This window comes from Tauraco erythrolophus, chromosome 4 (assembly GCF_009769465.1).
Source record: "Tauraco erythrolophus isolate bTauEry1 chromosome 4, bTauEry1.pri, whole genome shotgun sequence".
Classification (NCBI taxonomy): Eukaryota; Metazoa; Chordata; class Aves; order Musophagiformes; family Musophagidae; genus Tauraco; species Tauraco erythrolophus.
In genome coordinates this window covers 53,198,132-53,222,801 of record NC_141468.1, presented here as the reverse complement: position 1 = coordinate 53,222,801, position 24,670 = coordinate 53,198,132, and the positions used below count along the sequence as shown (strand labels likewise).

At 40.6% G+C, this 24,670-nt stretch overlaps 1 protein-coding gene across 1 annotated transcript in view; it reads right to left on the bottom strand.

Moving 5' to 3' along the window:
- Nucleotides 1-24,670, bottom strand: part of PLXNC1 (plexin C1) — a 74,373-nt gene that overhangs the window by 33,912 nt on the left and 15,791 nt on the right. Inside the window, 14 exon segments of the mRNA XM_086610025.1 lie at nucleotides 413-512; nucleotides 4,046-4,237; nucleotides 4,350-4,556; nucleotides 5,464-5,551; nucleotides 6,841-6,913; nucleotides 6,916-7,019; nucleotides 8,154-8,293; nucleotides 12,738-12,791; nucleotides 12,911-12,986; nucleotides 14,339-14,408; nucleotides 17,782-17,818; nucleotides 17,820-17,927; nucleotides 18,922-19,036; nucleotides 24,286-24,386. Coding sequence (XP_086466151.1) covers nucleotides 413-512; nucleotides 4,046-4,237; nucleotides 4,350-4,556; nucleotides 5,464-5,551; nucleotides 6,841-6,913; nucleotides 6,916-7,019; nucleotides 8,154-8,293; nucleotides 12,738-12,791; nucleotides 12,911-12,986; nucleotides 14,339-14,408; nucleotides 17,782-17,818; nucleotides 17,820-17,927; nucleotides 18,922-19,036; nucleotides 24,286-24,386 — 1,465 coding nt within the window.

Here is a 24,670-nt window from a genome sequence, read left to right as displayed (position 1 = left end):
ACTCATGAATGATCCAAATGAGACTGAGCAGAAACACCACAAACACTGCCCGAGGATAAGCAGTTTGTTAGGGAACATGTGCCCAAGGGACAGGAGGGGAGCCCAGCTCTGACAGCTGGAAGGGCCTAAGCTGTGACACAAGGATGTCAGTCCTATGGCTTGCCTCACTAAATGGTGGAGAGCAATCCCAGCAGAACAGTCACAACTGTTGTCTTGTAACGTGCTGTAATCTGACAAGACGGTCTTCTCCATTAGACCAGAGTTAACTTTGTCCACACTTATTGAGAACAAGGGAAAACCACCTGACTGTTTGTGACAGTCCCAAACACGTATGTGTACATGTATATGTGTTAATGTGTCATGGTTATACCCTTCGGCAAATCAAAAACTGAAAACACATGATTGTACTTACCTATAATGACACCCACTACAATAGGTAGCAAAATAAGAACATATAAATATATGTGTGATGATGTTGGCTTGACTTCATGCTCAAAATTTCCCAGTTTAACCTGATGAAAAATAATGGCTGTGTTAATAGAGGACACGTATTATATGAGTTCTTAAAATAACATTTAATGTATTAAAAAATATGGATTTGAGGCACATGAAGGACCCTGGTTCTGAAGATTATTGGGAAGACAGCAGCAATTCAGGAAAACATGTGTGAACCAACACAAACTTAGCTTTTACTGTATTTGAAGTTTAGGCAGCAAAACAGAGCAGTTACAAGAGAAAAATTTGGAGGTCCTCATGCAGCACCAAATTTTGCCATTGCTCTCGCTGCAAACTAGAGCTCTCAATTGGCAAGATCTGGCCTCCAACTGGCCAAGTGGCTCATGCACTTCAGGATCACTGCTAACTGTTCTGGCATTTTGAAGTGAGGACGGCACGTGTTGATAATTAAAAACACACCTTTGCACTCACAGTGTTACTCTGCTAAGCAGAAAAGTAAGATAAGACTCACGCTAATAATGAGGGAAGTAAAATTTTGCCTACAGCCTGGCCCACAGCCCTCTTCCCTATTTCTTTGCAGAAGTTTCAACCTCTTTATGTGGGATGTAGGGCGTTCCTGAAGGTCCGCTTAAGAACAAATACAACATCCGACACATGTATAACATCCCCCAACAGCCACCCGGCTTGTCAAAGGCAGGACAGGGACAGGCCTTAATTTTGAGGAATACACGCAAGTACTGAAGCCTGCCAGACGCCAAACTGAGGCATTCACCACTGATAATTATGGCAGAAGAAATTTCACAGAGGAGGATCTCAAAGAGGCCTGTGAAAGCACATAAATAAAGGGTAGCTAAGACTATAAACAGACTAGAAGTAAAAATACGCTTTGACACAGAAAAAGAATACCACCAAGTGCCAGGGATAGAAACGAGTTTGAGATAATTGAAAAGGAGAGTCGGGATGAAATTATTTTGGGTTACAGCAGGGAAGGCAGAGATCTGCTGATTTCAATCATTGGCTTGTCACAGGAGGTGAGCAGGCAGGGCAGCTGGACATTGCCAAGTGGATAGTCACATCACAGCTACATGGACATGCGTGAGCAAAGAAATCCCACAGGGCTAGAAGGACACAGCTTTTGTATTTCTGGGACTACAAAGAACGAAGACAAAGCAGACCAATTTCCTCCATCAAATGTATTCTTCCTCAGTTGTTTATGTGTTTACACAGTTCCTATAGAACGTACTTTCGGTCTGAGCCTTCCTAGGATCCCATTTGCCTTTTCTAAGGCTTAAACGCATTGGTGGCTAAAAATATATTAATCATCCTGTGACTAATACTCTTGACTTTCTCCACTTGTCATGTCCAACCAAAGCATTCCTAAAGCAAAAATTCCTGTTACTACTGCTTATTGAAAACTGAGGCAAAGCATTCATTTAATTTTCCGTTCGTACTTAGATTATCTTTAATCTCCACCATAACCTGCCTACTCAGTGGCCCCGTTTCCTTCCTTATCTTTCATTCTCTTGCTTATGAATCACAGACTAAATAAGGTACATTTGAATTCATCTAATTCCTATTCCTAAATTCATTTCATTCTTCCTGCATGACATTATAAAACCTCCTCTGGACTGGTAATGCCTCTGAGTTTTATGTCATCAATAAATGTTATTAGAGCATGCCTTATTTTTGTCCTCAAGTCACTAGTGACATTAAATAATACCTGTATGAAAATCAACATCGCCCAGAGTCAGCTCCCCATACACAGCATCTAGTTTTTCTAATCCCTATCGTCTTCATAATCACCATGTCAAGTAGTTTACTGAATGACTTCCAGGTACATGTGATCTACTGCTTTTTTGTTGTTGAGGAAATCACTCATCTTACCAATAAAGATATCTGGCATAATCTGCTTTTATTAAAAAGAAGTTGACAATTATCCCATTTTCCATTTACCTCCAGGCCTTTCACAGGTCCCTCATCCAAAATACATTATAAAGCTTTACACAGAGCTAGGATTAAATCAGCAAGCCTCTATTTGCCTAGTTTGTGTTTTTTTTCTGTCAAATACTTGTTTTATACTTGCTGGTCTCCAGTCATACAATACCTCTCCTGACTCTACAGTTTTATTTAAAATCCTTCCTACTAAGCCTAATACCATGTGCTATGATGGGAATGATCCTGTTTCAGCTGTCTTGAGCCCCTTGATCTATCTGAATCTTGCTTTTGTCAAAAGAAGATTGTTCTTTGACAAAAGGGTGTTCTTTGACACCCCCATTCAGACTGATTAGCCTGTCTTTGACCCCACACTTAATATCCTCTTTCTTCCTGAAAACTAAAGCAAGAGATACGTTTATTCTTATCTATCTATCTATCTATCTATCTATCTATCTATCTATCTATCTATCTATCTCTTTTATACCCAGCTTACCCTTTCTTCAGAGTGGCCCTACTTCTTCTATGATGATTTATTTATAAGATTGAAAAAACGTGATGATTTCCTACTTTTTACATTTTTCTCAATGTTGGAAAAAATAACTTTTAAGGTACCAGTAGTGAAATGTTACATTATGACTATTGCATTTGATTTGCCTTAGCGAAGCGGTGACCTTTCTGTGGCAGTCACTCCTATGAAGCTTGCAGGATGAGCATGTGACATTGCAAGGCAACGTTAATATTTAAATGCAATGCCAATCTCAGAAAGGCTTTTCCATGCCATAACTGGCTCAGACGGCAGGATCCACAGATGGGGGATCAGTTAACAGTGATATGAAATTGAGAATAGCTTCACTAATCTTTACTGTGAGCCATATGCCTTGAAGTCAATAGAGTTATTTCAGTTCTATACCACCATACACTGCAATAAGTCTGGCATCATTTTTCTCCCTCATAAATGGTGATGATTGCTTTTTAAAAAATTCATATCTTCACCTTATTCATGGAGCAAAAATCTTCAGCTGCCATTTAGCTTTGACATCCATGATAATGTTCTTATATTTGGGGCTGGCTTTGCGCCATGTGTTCACAGCATTTTGGCCTCTCCAGTGCACGCTGAATTTTACCCCCTTTTTCATCCGGAAATGCCTTTTCTTCTGTCTTAGTGGTGATCACTACGGACTGTTCAAGATCCTTATCTACTTTAGTGGGATAAAGTGAACGGGAGGATACAGTCCTTTTCCTTGGGGCCACACTGCAGCAGCAGATTGCTTCCAGATCCAAGATGAGGGGCTCTCCTGGAGCCAGTGATACTTTACCGGTGATATTTGTGCTGCAGCCAGAGGTCTGACAAGCTACTGCTCTCCTGGAGCTCAGCAGCAGTGAGCTCAGCTTGGGCTGCAAAGCCTACCCCTGACACTACAGCAGTAACAGGCAGCAAATGAACTCAGTACTGTCAGCGGTACCTAAGCCAGGCAGGCATGATTAGATGTGAGGAAGATAACTAGACTACCAAGTACCAAGAGAACAAAAAATGCACTCAGTTCCTCCCTCTATAAAAAGAGTATTCATGACCAGAGCATTAATGCTGCATTTTACTGCATTTGCATAAGCATCCAAACATTGTTAAATTGCAACAAAAGGGAATTCTACTTACAAAAACTTTCACTGCGGAAAAGTCAATCTTGTCTGTTCCTTCCCTTTTGAATTTGCACAGTATGGTGCTACGGTCTGGTTTTTTGGTAATATTTTGGACACTGAACCATATCTTTTTGTTCTGTGCACCATTCACATATGACAGATAAACCTCTACCTCAGTTTTAGAAATATTCAAGTTGTCATTTTCTTTCTAGAGGGAAAAAATTGAAGATAATAAACAGTCACTAAATACAGTAAGAAGTAAAATGATCCCAAACAACTGTTTTAAACAAGGAATTACAGTTTATTACTTTCAAACTTACATATATTTTTAATTCCAGATCAGGATCCAGCTCAGTGTGCAGCTGGTAGTTAATGAACACAGGGTCAGCGTGATAGTGCAATTTGACACATGGTATAAAGGTAGTTTCCACTTTTAACATCATATCAACAACTTTACCCTCTGTTGCATGGCTCAGGCTTGGCGTTAAGTAACAATATTCAGATTCATTTCCAGGACACCTAGAGACCTAGAAATGCAACAGCAAAGCTGTAACAGTCATTAAGCACTCAACAGTGGGTGCAATTACAAACAGAGGCACTCAAAATCATTTTAACGTCTTCCTGACTTCACACAGATACCTGCTAAACCTCTTCTCTGCGATCAGGGCTGCATGCAGAGCACCTGGGAAAGTTTCTGTGTTGAGCTTGTGTCTACCTTTAAGCGCATCTATCACACACTCTGCACGCTGCTTTAAGGCTGATTGCACACTGCTAAGGCAGCTATTTCCTGCAGGGAGACAGGAATAGTGACAGTGATTTCTCCTTCCTTCCCCTCAATGCAGGCGACAAGAGAAGAGCAGGACGCGCCCTCCAGCACCTTTGGACATTGGCTCTCCCCAGCCTAACTCCTCGTAGAGGGGAGTTGCTATGGTCACCCCATGGGTTACACCATGGGGTGGTGCTGCTGTCTTCTGGCCCCTCTGGTGCAAGCTCAGGAGGCAACAGGGTGCCCACCATCTCACAGCCTCGGAGGAAGGGTTTTGCCCCAAAATCAGCTCCAGTCTCTCGTCCCTTGCTGAGGCAGTGGCACCATTTGGGTTCTCAACACAATGCCAGAGAGAAGTACAGCCCCCGTTTCATCCAACAGACCCATATGTGGAGGCTGAGTAGGCTCAAAAAGGACAAATTTGGAGCAAGTCTCTAGAGCATAGAAAAACGGCTCAGGGAATTATGCAGGAAAGTAGCTTATGTGTATCCATGATCCTCTATTGATAATGTGTGCAACTGTAATCCTACAAGTGGTCATATTTGTTTCAGTAGGGTGACTGATGTGTGCATGCAAGTGTTTGAAAATGATGCTCCTGAATCCCTAGGAACAAAACCTAATCCCTTAAGAGACCTTTATTTGGTATTGTAAAAGAGATTAAGACTTACGGTGAGGTTTGACCTCTGGTCATCTGAAATGATCACACTGTCCACCACCTTAAAATTTCTACCAATTGTAGTAATTTTGCGACCACCACTGTAAAAAAAAAAAAGGGTGTGTGTGTGAAGGGGGGTTAATATTGTCTGTTTTCCCACAGGTAAGTCCTGTATTAGTGCTTCAGCCGTGAACAAACTACTCATGTGCATTTTGCTTTAGTAGCAGCCAATATAACAAAGTCAAACCGCAGGACAAGATAATTGGAGCTATACAGTCTACTTCCATTCTTTCCTCATAATGTAACGGTAAATGCTTTTGCTACTGCAAAATCAAATGACTTGATAGCATACACATGCATACTCCTTTTCAGGGACTCTCCACCTTGTTTTCTATTCATGCAGCCAAAGAACTAGACTGCGATTTAATATTCCGTCTTGAAGACATAGTATTTCACTGCCCCTGAGCAGCCCTGCCTGTGCTTAATTTTTGCCTTCTTCAAGACAAACCGATGGTGCCAGGCACCTCACAGGAAACATTCTTGGCAGTGTTCAGACCATCTGTCTCGGCACATACAATGGTGCTTGTGTCTGAGGGCTCTGGCTCACAATCTCTGGTGAACACAGTCGGAGTGGTTTAAGGTATTATTAATTTCCAGCTGCCTGAGCTGCCTCTCACCTGGAGATGAGGGCATGCGTCCTAGCCGCTCAGCTGCTGCAGCTGCCAGCCCAACTTATTACCTCAAATCCACACTTGCCAGTGCTTAATGCCAAGATATCAGATTAAGAACGTGACAGTGGGTAAAAACTGTGCAGGCAGAGGGACAGGTGGAAAGCTGTGCCTGAGAATATCTTAAAACCACCCTGTAAGTCTTTCACCAGAGCTGTGAGTCTCCCACAGAACACAGCAGAGGCTTGAAAAGGGCTCTTTTGGCTTTAGGGAACCCGGTCCTAAAGCAAGTCTGCATGTATCACTGCAGTGGTGATTATTTTCACTTCCTTTCCAATTCACTGATACCTTATACTGTTTCTGAGGTGAAGAGTATATTAGTACCAAGAAATCAAAGTTAACTGGAGCTTGAATTTATGCGTACTAACCATATTTTGGATTTAGCTTTAGTATGAAGAGATTATTTTTGACATTCGCAAAGGAAACTTGGGGTGGGCAGGAAGGAATTTACAGAATCCTGCAGAACACAGAATCCGTCTTGCAGCTATCATGACCCTATCTGTAAGTTAAATGTTAAATCAGTTCACTGGTGTAAATTCATCCTGTTACAGCAGTCATCCAAGTTTACATCAGCTGCAGTCTGGCCAAGAAAGGAGGCTCATATCAGCTCAGTGGGACTATACTTTAATAAATACATAAAAAAGTACAGAAAGACAATTTACCTGATCCAGGAGGTATTTGGTGTGATTCCAAAACATGATGGCAGTGAAACATAATGTAGGGTCATCAGTGGTGACACTCTTTCCCATTAGCCTGTATGCATATACTTTTGTCTTCTTTACGTGTTGGTGGGAGAGCAAATGTCATCTGCGTATCGTTTAGCACATTCCTAACTTTAATGCTGGAGGAGAAAGAAAACAGTCAGATGCTGAAACACAGATGCCACTATGCCACTCATTGGTGTTACTACACAAAGCCTATAACCTAAAGCAAAGGATGAAGAGAGAAGAGGAATGAATCTCTTTTTGAGCTGCCAGATGGAGGTGGAAAGAGAGAGCAGGGAGTCGAAAAGACAAAGTAGGGCATCTTTTGAATGAAGTTGCTGTGTGTCACAATAATGACAGAAGACGGTACAGATATTGGTCTTATGGCCTTGGGATGAGGCTGTGTAATGCAATATGTGACTTTGCTGTGAAAACCGTGTACTTTGTGGTGTACTTCTCTGTGCTACCAACACACTAGCTAGTCAAGAATAAGAATCTTCAGATTCCTTTTCTTTCTTTTTTTTTCTCTTTCCCTCTTTCTCCTCTCCTTTCTCCCTTTCCCCCCTTTCTCCCTTTCTCCCCTTCCTCTTTGTCTCTACTTCCTCTCTTTCCTTGCTTTCCCTCTCTCCATTCTTAGCTTCTTTTGTTTTCTGTGGTCTCCAAGAAATTCATGGTTGAACTAAAAATTTAACTATACCATGTGAATACTTTTTCAAATGCTAGCTATGTAAAATGGGCTTGGTAATCACAGACAGCCACTGCAGCTGCACCTGAAAATGACTGATTCAGAATAAGATAGTGTAATTATCTAGGGGGTTACACTGTGCAATCATCAACAGAGAAAAGTACGCACTGTTGCATAAGAGATTCCCTTCCCTGGCATGGTGTCTGTGCTTTCATAAGCAGAATCCTAGAATATATGGAGGATATTTTGAAGCAGAGAGGAGTCAAACAAAAGCTGAGGCTTTCCTGTGACCTAACTTCTTGTTGCCTGCTGCAAGGCACAGAAGGCCACAGGTACAGAACTGCCCTAACTACTGCTGAGAGCTGCCCACCTACCCATCCATCGCTTGTATTGTACCCAAACATCAAATTCATTTCCAGCCTTTGGGAATTTAAAGTGGAAGTACAACTAAAGGAGTGCAGAGCATCCCCGACTCTGCAGAGGAAAGGTCCATGACAACTGTTCACACAACTGTATTGCTAGGGCAAAATGGGCATAATTTTCACCATGCAAAATAAATAGTACTATTTTTTAGATCTTAACTCACATGTCTGGTTTACAGCCAGTGATTCCAGTCAGTACCAGTTCTATGCCTGATGCACGTGTAAAGTTTTCTCCTTTGACTGTTATTTCACTTTTGCCTAATGTAGAAATCCACAAAGGTTCAATGGAATGAATGCTGATATGCTATTAGAAAACAAAGCAAAACAAAATCTGGTTATCAAAAGGCTAGGCAGTTAAAAAACAGCTGCAAAACCAACCACCACTCAGGAATGTGGGTTTTACAGCACTGGGATACATTTTTCTTATTAATTTCGAATCTTGTTAAGCTTGATCCTGAGAGGTACTGTCAATCACAACTTATATGCAAACCAACTATTTTTATCTCCGTATTTTATATTTCAATTTATCTTATAACAAAGTTGCCCGAAGGAATCACAATGTGACATACTGGAAGGCAAGTATCATAAAAACCCAGCTTGAAACAATGCGGTTTGTGTGACCGTTGAAGAACTAAGAAACAACGCAAGACAAAACCCATGGTGCTGTCACTAGGAGAGATCAGAGAAACAAATGAAGGCATCTCTCAAGACCTGAAAAGGGGAAGAAGGGTCAAATCCTAGAACGGAAAGTCGAGAAAGAGCCCTAGAATTAGCTTTACTAGAAAGTTTTTTCAAATTCATACACAGAGCTAAAGGTACAACATGACTGTGGGGATTTTTTGGTATCTATTTTGAAGCTAAGAGGTTTACAAATCTATTTTCCTGCATTTAAGAATAGTCATGGTTTGCTCTGATGCTGTCACAGTCTTGCAGAAATGTGGCCAATTTTAAAAATGTGCTTTTCTTTTTGTACCTTTATATTTACTTATTCTAACTTACTAACACTACCAAGCAAGAAGAAAGATTTTTTTTCCCTAGTGTATTTACTTGATACATTTGACAGCATCTCATGTTTAATCAGTTTTGCTGCTTCCCCAGTTTTTTAATCACACAGACTGCTTCCTCTCTCTGCATCTTTCAGACAACAAACTGAAAACATTCAAAAAACCAGGAAAATACACGTGTGAAACCACAAACTGTTTGGGACCTTGTCAGGCAAACGATTTCTAGCTTGCTTTTAAGACTGCCTATAAAACTAGTTTAAAATGAGTTTTTATAGTATCCTGATTTCTGCTGTTCACCTGTGGACACATTCAGTGAGCAGTTCAGCCTTCCCAACCCTGAGAAAGGCGCTGCTGCAAATTTCTTGGAAAGTCCTTCCCACAGGGCTTTTCTCCCCACTCATCTTTTCATGTACCCGGAGCAGCACCCAGCCTTTGGGCCGGCAGCCAGAAGGGACCACCGAGGTCACGTTGCCATCCATTGCAAACACAGCGTTTGCTCATTTCAGAAAGGTCCCTGGCACATTGTCTCCTGGTGCTACCATGGCCTCCTGACACCGGAGAGCTGCGGACCAAATGTGAGACCTGTCACAACTGATTGAAAGCCGCAACTTGTGCCTTAGGAAACGGCAAGAGAGTGCAAAGGCTGGGGGCAGAGGGCCTGCAGAAGGGCCTCCAAGATGACCTCTGGTATGGATAATGGAGGAGGGCAAAGGAAACCCTTGACAAACAGCCTGAGGGGGAAAATTCTCTCCCACTCTGACCAGGGATCTGTTTAACCCTTAGTAAGCAAGCAGGACAGCTGAAGCAGAAATCTGAGAGATTAAAGCCAGCGAAGCACCAGTGCTTTTCTCCATCCACATCCCATCCCTCTGCTTGTGCCTAGCCTCCAGCAAACCAAGGACAGTCAATATCCTCACACAAATCCAGAAGCAGAAGCCAAATACTACAGAAAGGAGTAAAACACTGCTCAGGGGCTCTCCCTGGTAACCCACAGGGAGCCCTGAAGCACAGAAATAACATGGTATCACACAAACACACGGAGATCCCCCTCGGATGCACCGGGGCTGAGAGCTGCGGCGAGGGGAATGCCAGCCGTCCCCTGCCCAGGGTGCTCCTGTCCTCCCGTCGGTCTCTCCACCAGGCACCACGGGGCCATGCAGCTTAGCTTGCCTTGTTTCTTTCCTTACACCAAGAAGAAATTGCTGGAAGAATGGTTCACCATGGAAGTTTCAGACTCCCCCAAAATCATGCCTTCCCTGCGGCCACACAACACAGGCTCCCGCCACATCTGCCTCAGGCTCATGGCGCTGGGGCGAGCTGGCCTCGGCTACTGAGGAGCCTGCTTCCTGGCTTGGCTGCTGCTCTCCACCGCATCTTCCTCAGCAGCAACAGAAACCATCAATTTCCTCATGAGTGCAGGAGGGACCAAGTGTCCTCGCTGGGGTCTGCGGTGCTTGTTCCTCCAGCACCAGAGAGCTGCTGACCTTCCCGTTGCTGCGTGGCAGGGGGAGAGACGCCCGGCAGCAAGAGGGAAGGGAGACAGCGGAGAGGCTGCAGGGTACTCATAAAAATCACGAGTTGTGAGGCATGCGATGAAAGCAGCAAAAGCACGCAGAGACATGCAGCAAGCATGCGCCAGGTCCTCACGTAATGTAAATCAGCACAGCCCTGTCAACTTCAATCGAGCTCCACATTTCTGAGCTGCAGCCCCCCATCCCCTGGACAGCCCAACACTTCCCCTGGGGCGTGGTAAACAGTGGCAGCCACATCCTCAGAGGTGGTGGTTAGCAGGGCTGCAGGTCACAGCGAGATATCTGGCAGCCACCCAGGTTAAGCAGCCTCTGCCACCCCGGGGAGCTCATCCCTGCTCTGGCACAGCCTCTCCTATGGTGCTAGCACGGGGCTCCAGGGCCACACAAAGAACTGGATTGGGGAACTGGCCCAGATGAAAAACAACCTGCCGAAAGAAAACGGTTATTTCCAGCCAACTCCGTTCCCCAGCCAAGCATACTCGCACAACCACTCCAACTGCTGCTCTGGCGCAGGGAGGGGGAAAGTGCCTGCATGGAAACCAGCAGCTGGAGTCAGGAGGAGGGCTGGGGCCGCCACTGAAAAAAAAGTGTATTAATCTAAATGCTCGGCTGGGGTTGTGGGAAAACACAAATCCTCTTTCTGAGCCCTCCAATAAGTTTTCCTTAAAGCACAAGCAAAGGAGAGCAGGATTTCAAATGCAATTTCAAGCCCTCTGAATGGATCAATCACTTCTAAATAAACATCTGCCTTTGGACTGCCTCTAGTGCTTTCACTGCCTTGTCCATCACTGTCTTTCCAAGATAAGGCATGTGGAAGAAAGCCATCTCCCAGGCAATTCCAACTATTTACCAATGTCAAATTAATGCACTTGGAAGCAGAGCAAAGAAGAATTTCCTCTGTTCTTTCACCAGCCATAATGCTTTATATGCAGACAAAATCCAGAATATTAATGCCCAGAAGCATAAGTATTACAATCCCACTCGTCTCTGTGAAAAACAAAATGGTTTTGTGATTTTGTTTAAGAAACCTCAGCTGAATAGCTGAATTTAAGAGGTAATTCCTGTCTTCACAGGTAAAAGTTCGGGTAGTTCTAACGAAACATTCAGAGATAAGGACACAGTTGCTATTTATACCAACCGTGCTATCACTCACAGAAAAGCAGAAACCAAAAAGTGTAGGCAGCAAATCTCTAATGTACTTACTCATCAGTCAAATTTCTCTTCACTACTCATTTCTTTCCTAACACCTGCATGTCATAAGCAACCACTGATGACAAGATTGCTCAGTTTTATGAAAAAATAAAACCATTTTGGCACCAGAAAGAAAGAAGGGATAACCTCGTGGTTAAAAGGCTGGCCTACGAGGCAAATCGTATAGTCCATACGCTCACATACAGTCTATATGATTTCAATAGAGAACTCAACAATCAGATTCAGAAGGTACTTCAGTGCCAGTGACACTTGTTCCTTTCCAGTGATCCAGCTTGAGCAGGACAGATAGAGAGTAGCTCTGTCTCCAGTTTTATCTAGAGCTTGGAAGCAAGGAAAATTTTTCTGGAAGTGTGAACCAAGGATTTACTAACATCCAGAGATTTCAGTTCCCAGATGCCTCCTCTAGCCACTTGTCTGTTATGCAGAAATTGGGTGGCACATCCTCCCTCTCCTTCTGCTCCCCTGGCAGTTATGTTTCAGGAGAAGCTGTGATCTGGCTGCATAAAATGAGGAAGAGGTTTGAGACTCTGAAACCTAGTTTCACAGAGTTGTCTGTGACAGCAGAACTTAAACATGCATTTAGGTAAGAGATTAAATCCGAGATGTTCTCTTCTGGTTTTTTTTTTTCTGTTTGTCAGCTTACACGTCCCAGCCCTGAGCACACTGGCTCCTGTGGAGTGTTTAAATATAGCATACAGGGGCTTTGGCATTTGAAGCAATACTTTAAAATCTGCATCTAGAGGTAGGCACATGATTACTGCAGTGTTCACTGTCTCAGTGCCTGGATCTGAAATGCAAGTCTTTCTTCATACCTTTAAGCACCAACAAAGCACTAAGAAAAAATAGTATCAATCCAAGTTCTGCATTGCCTTTCTATGTAACCAACTGACTACCTCCCCATCCATATTTCTATTCTTCCTGCAAAGTCCTCTCGTTTCACATAAATTTATCCCCCAACCTGCAAAACCCCAATAATGCCAATCTTAAAATGCTAACTAACCTCTGTTTTCTGCGCAGTGGTGATCCCATTGGAAGCAGTCGCATTACAACTATCCTGAAAAAAATCAGCATTTCTCCATGTCAGGACAAGGAAGAGACAGATTGCTGATCAGATGTAAAAAATACAAGGAGAAGGCATCACAGAGGATTCTGGCCCTCTCCAACAAACTTCACCTGGCAGGTGGTGGCAGAAGAGGCACGCATCCATTTACAGCCGGCACAATCACCCTTGTTATACACCGGTGAGCAGCTGGTAACACAGAAAACAGAATTTTTTGTAAAACACAGGGACTGAATCTCGATTCAGCCATGAATGTGAAAATTTCAAGTGACAGAAAAAAGCACAATGCCAAGAGAATAACCTGGTAAACATGTAATGGAATGTGTAAACACATAACCTGCGTTTACTCTCCAAGCCTATTGTTCTGAGAACCAAATTTAGTATGGAATATAATCTGTGCTGAGATGCTGAGAGTCATACATTTTCAAAAAACACAAGCAGACGGAACACTTTGGGTTTCATTTTGCTGTGGTTTCTCCAGTACGTAAGTGGCCAGATAGTACTTTTTTAACCGAAAAAGGGCAGAAAAACCATCACTGATTCTTTCACAGCTTGCCTGAACTTCTGTTCTGTGTGTGTGGTGCTAGCAAATGTTGCTAGTTTGCTATTGCCTTCCCCTATCAACAAACATGCCAAAAAAAGTTTGTCCCTATCTTGCTTTGCAATGTATCTATTGGAGGAGAGCCAAGAGCAGCACAGGCCCTCTCCAAGTATGCTGAAAAATGCTCTGATACAGAGAAAGACAGCTCCTTCCCTGTCTTGCTCCAGGGACAGGGAAGTGATGTGCCATTTCCCAAAAAGCCAGAGTTCAATTTCATCCCAGGTGCCTATGAATCAGGCTCTTATAGGGAAGGAGCACTCTGAACAGGAACACTGTAGTTACCTGCAGCATACGTTAGCCAGATCTTTCTAAGTTTTAACAACCACGTATGATAAGGGTTAGGCCATGTACTGGGCACAAATGTTTTCTACTGCTAGTTCTCAACAAAGAGTGTGGCTCTGAAAAATAAGATGTACAGAACAATAGGTATTCATTATTCCTATTAGCAGATTAGATGTTACTTTCTGGTTTAATTGCATTCATGTTACCCGGACCACATTTAAATTGCATCCAGCTCAAATGAAAAACAGCTCCACAAAGTGACTTCTACAGAATCTCTTGACTCCTCTGATCTAGGTCTTATCCTGAGTACCAGGAGCCCACCTTTTTCACAAGGACAAAAAGGATTTTAATGTCATTGTGACATCCTTTATTATCTCTTCAGGCACTTACTTGTCATAAATTCAGTCATTGTAATGACTCTCCTACAGCTAGCTGCCAGGGTCCCATGAAATAAAAGAGTTAATCAGAAGAAGTAGCTTTCTAAGGTCAACAAAAAAAGAGGAGAAGGAGGAAAACGGCCAAGAAAAGGGATTTGACTATCTTTAGTGAAATGTATTTCCTTAAAAAATAATAATAAAAAATGATTATATTTCAGCCCCCTCCCCACACATAAACACATAAATCCCTCAATAAACTTCAACAGGAACCAGGCGCTTACTTGTTCAACCAAAATGTTTGTGTGATATTCCAAGAGCTTGAGGACAGTGATGCTTCAAGAACTAGACAATCTGGAAAAATGTGACTGTTAGACATATGCTGGATATTACAAGAAATAACTGGAAAAAAAAAATGAGTTGAAAGCTCACATGCCTTCAGCAGTTCACTATACGGTATGCACCCTCTAATACACACATTCGCTCACACTTTTGATTGATAAATATAACTAGATTTTGTCTTTCCATAACACCCTTCAGCTGAGTTATTCCAAGAATTTACACACACTCATTAATTAAGCTTGATGCCACCACTGCATGACATACAAGTGATGTTATTGTCAGGATACAGATATGGAAATGCTACCATGGAGCAGGGACATGAAATCATCTCCTGAAGAGCACACAGTGTATACTGTGGCATAGCCAGACCCGGAATCAAGCCATTCTAACACAACAGGCTGGTCGAATGAAGAGACCCCAACATACCGTACTTCTCTCTCTTTCTGTCTCAGAGACTTGGTTTTCAGAGTCTTCTTTTGTAATCTACGCAGTAGCAATTTTTCATCCTATTTAAATCTTTTATGATTGCATGAGTCAATTTGCCATTATTTCAGCTTGCAATTACTATACCGACAATTCACTGGCAGCTGTGGAATGAAAGAGTATCTTCTCCCATGAGCAGAATACCACATCGAAAAGCAGAGTTAGATATATACCACTTAAGCCATGGACCCTTTCATCTGTGTGCCTGCAGATGTGTACGTCTGTGAAATGAATGACTGTCTGAGATCAAATGAAACCCATGTGTGCAGACTCCTCTGGCTTCTCTATGCTAAGAAGCAGATGGCTTTTTAATCCAGGAAAGTTACACAGATTTAAAGTATAACTACCTTGCAAAGGTAGAGAAAGCTTTGTCTTTATCACAGGCTGGCTTGTTCTGATGAAATCCAGCTTTGGCTACATCTACATTGTTAAATCAGAAGTATCTCCTGCTCCACACATCAGCGTGGCACTTGGGTGATCACTGTAAAGGTCACCTGCACTGCTTGTTAAAAACAGCCGTTGAGACCGGTCATGCTTAAACACCTTACTAAACGGAGAGCAAAGATTTTGATTTTTAAAGGTATTTTAATGCTTGAAGATGTGGATGAGCACACATAGAAACTCTGAAATCCTTCACTAAGCACCTATTTACAACTCTAGAAATCTATGTATCTGCAGAAAGCTGACATGTTGGGCACAAAATTGCCTAAATCACTTGCCTAGGTCAGTATAAGAAGGGTCTAAGCTATGAGCTACGAAAAGCCGTATTTTACTAGAAGTCATAAATAAAAGTAAGGAATTTATGCTGCTTCTGGCAGAGCTTGTCTTCTCTTCTAAGTTGGTATAAATACTTTAAGAACAACACTGTCAAATATGGTTGCCTGATTTGTCTGTGTTGAAATTAATGGAACCTATTACTTTCTGTATGGCCTGGACTGACCTTTCAAAATGCACCAGACTGCACTGAGTAGCAGGTATTTTCAAAATGTTTTTTTCCAGAATGATATCTGAAGGAGTTTTGCAAGTGCATCTTCTTCTGAGACTGAGGTCACTTTACACGAGGTTCCGTAAACAGTCAGCATCACTTTCACACCTCCATTATCCACCAATACGTCTCAGCTCAGCTCGTAAGAGCACTTAAATGGCAGCAACGCTGCCAGACACAAGGTAAGCTCACAGCCTTCTGGTTAACACTGTCCAAAGGGCTCATTTTTGGCACAAAGCACAGGCAAGGCGAGCTAGCTTCCCTAACACTATACTCTGAAAACTTGCCAATGGAGTAAGAGAAAGCCTTAGTCTGAGAAGACAGAACAACCAAATAATTATAAGAAATTATGGCTTTTGGGACTGGTCAATAAAGGACATTTTTTCTTCTCTAATGCATTTGTCCCTCCTAAAATCCATTAATAGTGTTTACTAAAGACAGCTTAATAGACTAGAATACTCATGGATATAACCCTAGCTGTCACTTGCTAGTGACAAAGTCTTTTCTTCTCAATTCCCAAATCAATATTGGACAGGAACTTCACACAACACTCATATGATGTCAGAGGAGCTTTTCCCATACCAAGGCCATAGGATGAGCTCCTGAGCTCCTAATATTCCACGGAATCTCCTTCAGGAGCAAAGGTCCCTGAGACAGAGAGCTCTTTGCAGCACTGAGCTCTTCAGAACAACAGGTCTTTGTAAATTCTGGTTAATGTGTCATTCCTCTTTCTACACAAAGGTATCATAAGAGAGTCAGATTCATGCAGAGTATTACATGCCTTTGAGCTGTATTATCTAGAAAAAGATAAAGGCACAACATTTATCTGAATTTTATGTTTCCTCTTCAGTCACTGAAGAGCACATGGCATCCTGAGCTTGCTATCTTTGTCCCTCAGTTTAGATTTAAACTCTCTTTTGTATTTAACATGAGCAACTTAAAAAAGGTAGAAGGTCACTTGTATTAAAAAAGCTTTGTGCTTCTATACAGACCCTTGAAGCAATGCAAGAGGGACGTCTTCCGCCTATTAGTCAAATAAGACTCTGCTGTGAAGTATTATCACCCGATCTTTGAGACCAAAGCCTAGAGAACAGCTCAAAAGTCTAGACATCAGTAATTTATCACCTTGTTCTAAAACTTGTAGTCGCCCATAAGATGCACAAAACAGATAAATGCATCATACAACCAATACAAATGGCTCAGGTCTCTAATTCTGAGAACTCTGTTGAACAAAGTAGTGTAAGAACTATTGCAAAATAATTCAACCAGTAATTCAGAAAGATGAATGAAATCAAATTGCCCTGAACATGTATTTTTCTGCTAATCCTCTACATGAGAAAACCACTCTCTCTTGAGTGTCCTAAGTTAGGTTGAAACAGTTAACTGAATGTTAAGGTTATTTATCGTACAGACACTTATAATCAGATTCTCCTCTCTCTTTATGCTAGTACAGTTTCTTGCAAAAACAAATTCTGTCTGCAGATAAGAGAAGCATTAAGACGAGTTAATTTGTCAAGGCAGAGCACTGGACCAACACTGCTTCCATAGCTCCAGCCAGCCTGGCTGCCATCGCAGCTATCTTAAGTTTCCTTAGACAGCGAGTAACAGCACCATGTAAATATACTCCTAATGCTGTAAGACTGCACTGCTACAGGCTGAACTGAAGAACTGCTTCTAGTCATACGTTAACATCTTTTATTACTTCTGGAAAGGATTCCATACTAACAAATCTTTAATTATGAAGAACAGTGTGAGTATACTCAAAACATTTGACAAAAAAGGAATTTTTTTTTCAATGACTTTTAATAAAAAGCATTACCTACTCTCACACTCATTAGGCCTGTATTTATGCTCAGTTTCTCCTCAGTAATAAAGGACAGTGAGTAAGTAGTGAATACACATAATAGTAAAACGTACCATTATCAGTTATCACCAGAGTGGTAAGACTGCAGAAAACAGTCTGAGTTTTTCAGCACTACATTTTCATAAAGTATTTCAACAGGTTTCACAATTTTTATCTTACAGGAAGTAAGGATCTTGCTTACGCTTGCCGCCACAGCAACCTGCAAAACAATAAAAACAAGAATACAACAGATTTCTTGCAATACCTGTTATCACCTTGTCTTTACAGAAAACTACAAACTACGAAATGTACAAAATGAAAATTTTGTGGTGAAGCAGATAATTCACTAGGTAGCCTCTCAAAGGAGAGGGCCTCTCCCAACTGAAGAAGCAATACAAGAGTTCTGAAAGGAACAGCATTGCTTACTTTCAAAAATTAAATGGATCTGTAAGGTATATGAGGTGAGCAATCTGGAATAATTTGGATTCTTAAAACAACCATTTTGCTATAATAGTGCTACATGCTGTTACATTTGCTTAAAAACATTTGAGCAAGAATGTACCAATCCTCACAGAGAGACGACGTTGCATCCATAACCAAAGTGCACTTAATTATGAAACGAATTTGTCTTGTAATGAATTATCCTTTGTTTCTGGCTGAGAGCGCTTTACAAATATGATCACATTAGTGCATTCAATCAGGAAACCAGAAACATAGCATGCAGATTAAGTGGCCAGTCACAATCCTTGATAATCAAATGCTCAAGGCTGTGTGTACTGTGGAACAGATACCACGTAAATACTAATATCGAGCACTCACAGACGCATTTGTGCTAGCATATGTGTCTCAGTGAATGTTTTTGTAACTTGTGACAAAGCTCAGAGCTTACATAATGCACTTGATAAATAGTCACTGAAAATATTAGAATAGCTGATAAACTGATATAACGGAAATGTTGCCTTTGTCAGCATGGTGATTTTTTGATTCAACATCACGAAGTATAGCTTCAGGATACATTTTATAGGAGAGGAAAAGAACATCTATCTGATCGACACATTCAACTTACTGGGATTTCTAATACATTTGCCAATTGTTGAGATAAGAGAGACTAATATACGGAACATGGTGACAAAAGAAGGGAAGCTTCAATGAGCGACAAAATGACACATTTTAAGTCACAATAAAGAAAGATGCATAAAACTGGGTGTACATACCTGATTTATGGCAGGGAAATGTAGCCGGATTTTCAGATCTTTCTCAGGTGCATGCGAAATGTTATACCAACCCTTTATGCTGTTTGAACGTGTACAATTTTCTTTTAATGTGCACCTAAAAGAATACAAAAAATTATACCAGCCTCCTTATGATGGCTTTGACTTCAGACATTGTACTTCAACTTATTTAAGGTTATCGATTTTTTACAGGAATACCACTACAACTACAAAAAGCATCAGGAAAACAATCAGTAAAATCTTCTGCTTATCAAAACAAATTACAATGCATTGACCTATGCTCTAGGGTCTATTTGCTCAAGCAAATATTAAATGCCTGTTCAGTAACAGTGGAGTTGGTAGCCTGGGATGGAATTCATCACCCTCAACTTTTGATTGCTCCATTGTACAGCTCTAGATCTGATCCCTCAGTTCCCTCTACACTCAATGGGCAGAAATATGCTCTTTCAGGGTGCAATTCCCCTAACCTATTTTAGTCGTTCATACAGAAATTAAATTAATCACACTACAGAAGCTTCTCCTTCTCTCCAAAGAGTACAAGAGGACATGGGGTTGAAGCTCAGATGTAGAGCTGTATGAATGTGTACAGCTGATGAGATGCATCCTCCTTCCTAATTTCCTTTGTTGTCTACTGATGTGAATGGTAATTTTCCCTTTTATCTCAGTGCACTTGGTTAAAAATACTGGGTTTGAAAAGGTAGTTCAAAATAGCTTTCTCTGTCTTGAAAAATAAAATCCATTTCAGAAGTAGGATGGCACAAAGTAAATAAAGATGTTACAGATGCCAAATTGTAGGAAATAAAAACTATACAACAGAAAATTAAGGAAGAATGAGGAAACACTGGGATATACAAGTACTACAAGGATTATATGTATTAAAAACATGATAAAAAAAAGAACATAGGCATACAAATTAGATGGACAATCACTGAGTTTGAAAGGTGAATCTTTAAAATACTGGCTGCTGTGAACAGTTAAAGAACAATCCATAGATTAACTCCAAGCAATTTCATACAGCTAGCAACTAAAGACGAGTAAGTGCTATCCGCATATATCTTATTTTCAGATTGAATATTTATAAATAAATGTAACATTTAATAGTTTTGATATTCCTGCTTTTCTATCAAACGTAGAAGAATGTGTAGCTTCAATCATGTGATCAGTGACGTGCCTTAATGAACTAATCCTTTGCTAAAAACTAGAAATGAGTACCTATTTGCAAAGCATGAGCTTTTTTCATTAGGAGTTCACTGTAAAAATGTTTTTCTCAAACAATGTGTTTTTTCTCTAGAAGGAATAACACAAGAATGACTTTCAAGAAAAATATCCACCACTTTCCAACACGCCGAAACAACTCCACAAACCATAGAAACCATAATGCCATCTTCTCTGCAGATCAAGATGTTGGCAACTGGAATGCAGTTAAGCACAAGGTCACTTCCTTTGTGGTCTAACTCAGGAAACTGAGTTCCTGCTGCACAAGAACCTGCTGGGGCTTTGCATCTGAATACATTCAGATCATAACTATACTGTAAGAAATTGGGACTATGCCTGGGCATATTTCAAACTGTCTTAACTAGGACAAATTTCAGCCTCATTTATATCTCTCTTCACCTTAACCTGAGATCACAAAGGTCCATTAGCACCAGTTTTAGAACCACAGAGGACAGGATCTGTCATCAACAGATGCGTATAAACCAGATGCTTGGACACGTACAGGTGGACAACTGTCACTGGCAATGATGCGTGGGAGAGAGACATCCTATAGCTTCTGGCAGGCTGAGGATCATAATGTTGAAGATGCAAGGCAACACACTTGCAATACTTGGCACTAAATAAGTGTATGCATTTCAGTGACACTAACATTAAAATATTTAAAAAGAAAACTGTTTATAAAGCTGAATATTTAAAACTGTTCTAGGACAAAGTTATTTGCCTTCTTAGACTGCCTGAGGAACACAAGCAGTGAACCAGCTTCCCTCATCTACAATGCAGAATCTAGGAGTTTACTGGCGAAAAAAGTAATGCCATCCAGAACCCAGGGCTGTGCTTGTCTTCATGCCAGGAAAAACACATCTTCTGTTGCGCTAAAAGCTGACCTTTAACACTCAAACAATGTGCTACAGTGAATGGTAATTTTGTAGGAAGCAGCTACAAGGTGTGAAGTAGAGCATCTGATGCCCCTCAGCATAAATTCTCACAATTGCCCTGCACAGGCCAAGAGTAACATGAATTCCACTCGCCTAAAGATGAGATTATTTTGTTATTTTGTTATATTTTTGGACAATTGATATTGCTTGCAAGCACACTGGAATGAATATAACAGATAAATATTATTTACGAACTACATGGTTCTGAAAATTAACATATGAACTCAGACATCTACTAAGAAAGCAAAAAATATCAACAATGCAAAAGTAGCTGAAAGTTTCTGGAGTCTGGCTTCCTTGGAAAGGTGGACTGAACTGGACCCTATAAAAGTACAAAGGTATAAGGTATGAAACCCTAGGATCAGATTTCAGACATGCATAGATACGTGTACAGAGAAAAGCAGAGTCAAGACTTTTTTTTAATCTTTCACAGCAAGCTGGTTCTTTATGGTGCTAAAGATTCTTCTTCACAATTGGAAACAAATTTCTCTTATTTCATTATGGCAAGACGATATCTATGCATATCGGCTCATTCATATTTACTTAAATCTCTGCTTCACTAATCTTGTATTAGCTACAGATTCTACTGAGTTTGCCCTCTCTGCCTTGCTAAAGCATACTGATTTCCTTGTGAAATGAGAACATGGTTTCAGAGAAAGTTTTGGCTTCCTTTTCCAAAGTACCAGCCCTTGAGTGAAGTCCATAGATGTCACAAACACTGACCAAACTCAAAAGTAAGTCTGGTCATGTCAGATAACTAAGACATATGGTGTTATTTCTATATGGAAAATACACATAAAACATCAGTGCCTTGTACTGGAATAATTTCAGCATACTTCAGGTAAATCTGATTCATCTATAGAAAATCTATGAACATTAAGAGAAATCACACAATGCTATGACTAATCGTTTTGAATGATTGTAAGTGAAAAGGAGAATTTATATATTTGCCCTATGGAAGAAAGAGCAGAAACAGGAACAGTAGAAACATTTTGTTTCATTTAGTTTGCACTTACAATAAGATGTGTAGATTTTTTCATCAAAATACTGAACTTGAGTTCACACTGTCTTTAAAATGAAGTTGCTGTTAAGTTTTATTTTAAAAATGGAGTGCATATTTAATATAAAATTTATTTCTAAGTAAGAGTCTAAAACATACGATCCATCTCAAAATTATTATGGAATATATTGCCTTAGCGGACATGTATGGACTTTGATTAAGACACTGGCTAAAAACATGTCTTCCTCTTCTTCTAAAGCTTCACTTCAGAGCTCTCTCTGAAGTTAAATACACAAACCCAAGTATTTAATGATGCTAAGTGCTTAACAGTGAAAAATTAATGTGAGTGTTGTATGAGATTCACATTATAGTAATTCATTTTTTCTCCAAAAGAGTAAATTATTTCCGTTTCAACGAAATGGAAACTTTTGGTGATTCCCCTCATAAACAAGGGATTTACTGACTAATAACTGTTATTCACAATCTCTTTATAAGGTAACTAAAAGCCTGTAAAGCTTAGCACTGTAACATATAGAGTTTCTAACAAGGTAGCAAATGAGAGTTTGAAGAAAACATTACAGAACAAACACCTACTCTCTTCTAATAACTACCTTTGCAAACACAAAGTAGCAGGTCTTCAGTAAATTCATGTTAACATTGAAACAAACTAAACTGGGTAGTATCAACCTCCTAAAAGAACACTAGTGGAATTCCTCAAAAATCAATCTTATAACCACTTTTGTTTAATGTTTTAATCACTGATGAACTGGCATAAAAAAAGGTTTACACTGTCAACATCTAATGATGATACAAAGTTGGGAACATTACCATGCAGGGGAGGATGAGAATATCAAACAGAAAAACTTGGATAACCTTGAAATGGGATGACATTTCAAAGCATAAAGTACAAGAATATGTACCTAGAGCAATAAAAATCTCACAACCCATATGTGCCATAGACCGGAAACTCATCAGTTGGAAAGAAAACAAAGAAAGAGAAGGACCTGGGGGCATTATTTGATCACGGATGATTGTGGCCCATCAATGTGATGCAGTCACGAAAAAGACGTTTGTGATCCCAGAACACACCAAGGAAGGTGCTTCCTGGACAGCCTGACTAAAAGCCATTGAGCAAGGCACAGCTGAAATCTCTTCTGGAATACTGTGACAGTCCTGGTATCCTTATTTTAGAAGGATGCATAAACTTCCAGAAGGGCTACTGGAGTGGAGTTAAGAAAGGAGTGTCTTATGTGAGAGGATCTTAGTGAAGTTAGCTGTCGTAGTGCAGCAAAATGGAAGTGAAAAAAGAGACCGCTTTCACAAAAACATTGAGGAGGTAAGTGTGAGGGAGGGGGAAAACCTATTTAAGACAAGGCAACGTGAGCCCCAAAACAAATGAATATAACCTGTCCACGAACACACACGTGATGAAAATAAGCAGACAGATTTTAACCAGCAGAACAACGAGACTCAGATAGTCACATAACCAAGGCAGGGAGGACAACATGCCTATCTAAATTTAGGACGGTCCTTGAGTAGTTTATGAGTAGGTTCACATGATGAGGTTGCTTGCAATTGCCAAGGCTAGGCTTGATGACCCAGGAATTTTTCCAGTCCAGGCCAAAGATGCACAATAGCTTTCAAAGCTACTTCAAAGAAAGCAGCAAAACTAACAAATCAAATGCGAAGATGAAGTGTTCAGAAAAGAAAGTCTCCTCTGGCCTAAACCAAAGGCAGTGATTCCAAAACAAGGAATTATGAATACTGAAGGCACCTGAGCACCCTTTCCCTGTTCTCACATGCAAGATGCTTCTAGCTATTAAGATGCTTCAAGCACACGTATACAATTCTATCTCTCTATCAATTTGGAAACTAAAACCACCTGTTCTAAACCCAAAATAATTTATTCTTTTTAGCCCAACATGTACTTTCTGGATAAATCTCAAAAATCTGAGGGTTAAAGGGCTCTGCACTTTAAAAGGTTGGGCTAAAAAGGGTGCAGAGCTTTAAATCACTTTAAAAGGTGCAGAGCTCCCTTTCACATGACAATAAAGTGTTTTGCATTTATGGCTGTGACTGATTCCATAAAAATTCAGTAGATGTAATCTTGATACTGAGTAGTCCCAAGCCGGTCAAAATGTACACTGGCTAACAACGTATTGCTTTTATATGAAAGTCTAAAATACAAAAAAATACCTTTGATTGAAAGAACACCACCCACAGTAGGGATCCTTTGCAGACAGACATTCTTGCTCCGAAACGTATCTACCACAATTGGCAACTGGTATTCTTCTCACCTAAAACCAAAGAATGCAATAACAAACTGAATTAAAATAGCCTCTATAAACAGGGAAATTGAAGGTTAGCATTAAAAATCTGACAGCAACCAAGCACAATCCCTTCGGGAAAGTTTCCTTATGGACTCCCCTCTGCCAGAGGACCTTTGGATAGAAATATGCAGCCTATTTTACACACACTGTATTTTACCATCAGATGATGAAACTCTTCTGACAATGACAAGGCCAGCATGGACAAAGTAATGCAGGAAAAACTAATCAGCATAGTGAATTATATGTAACAA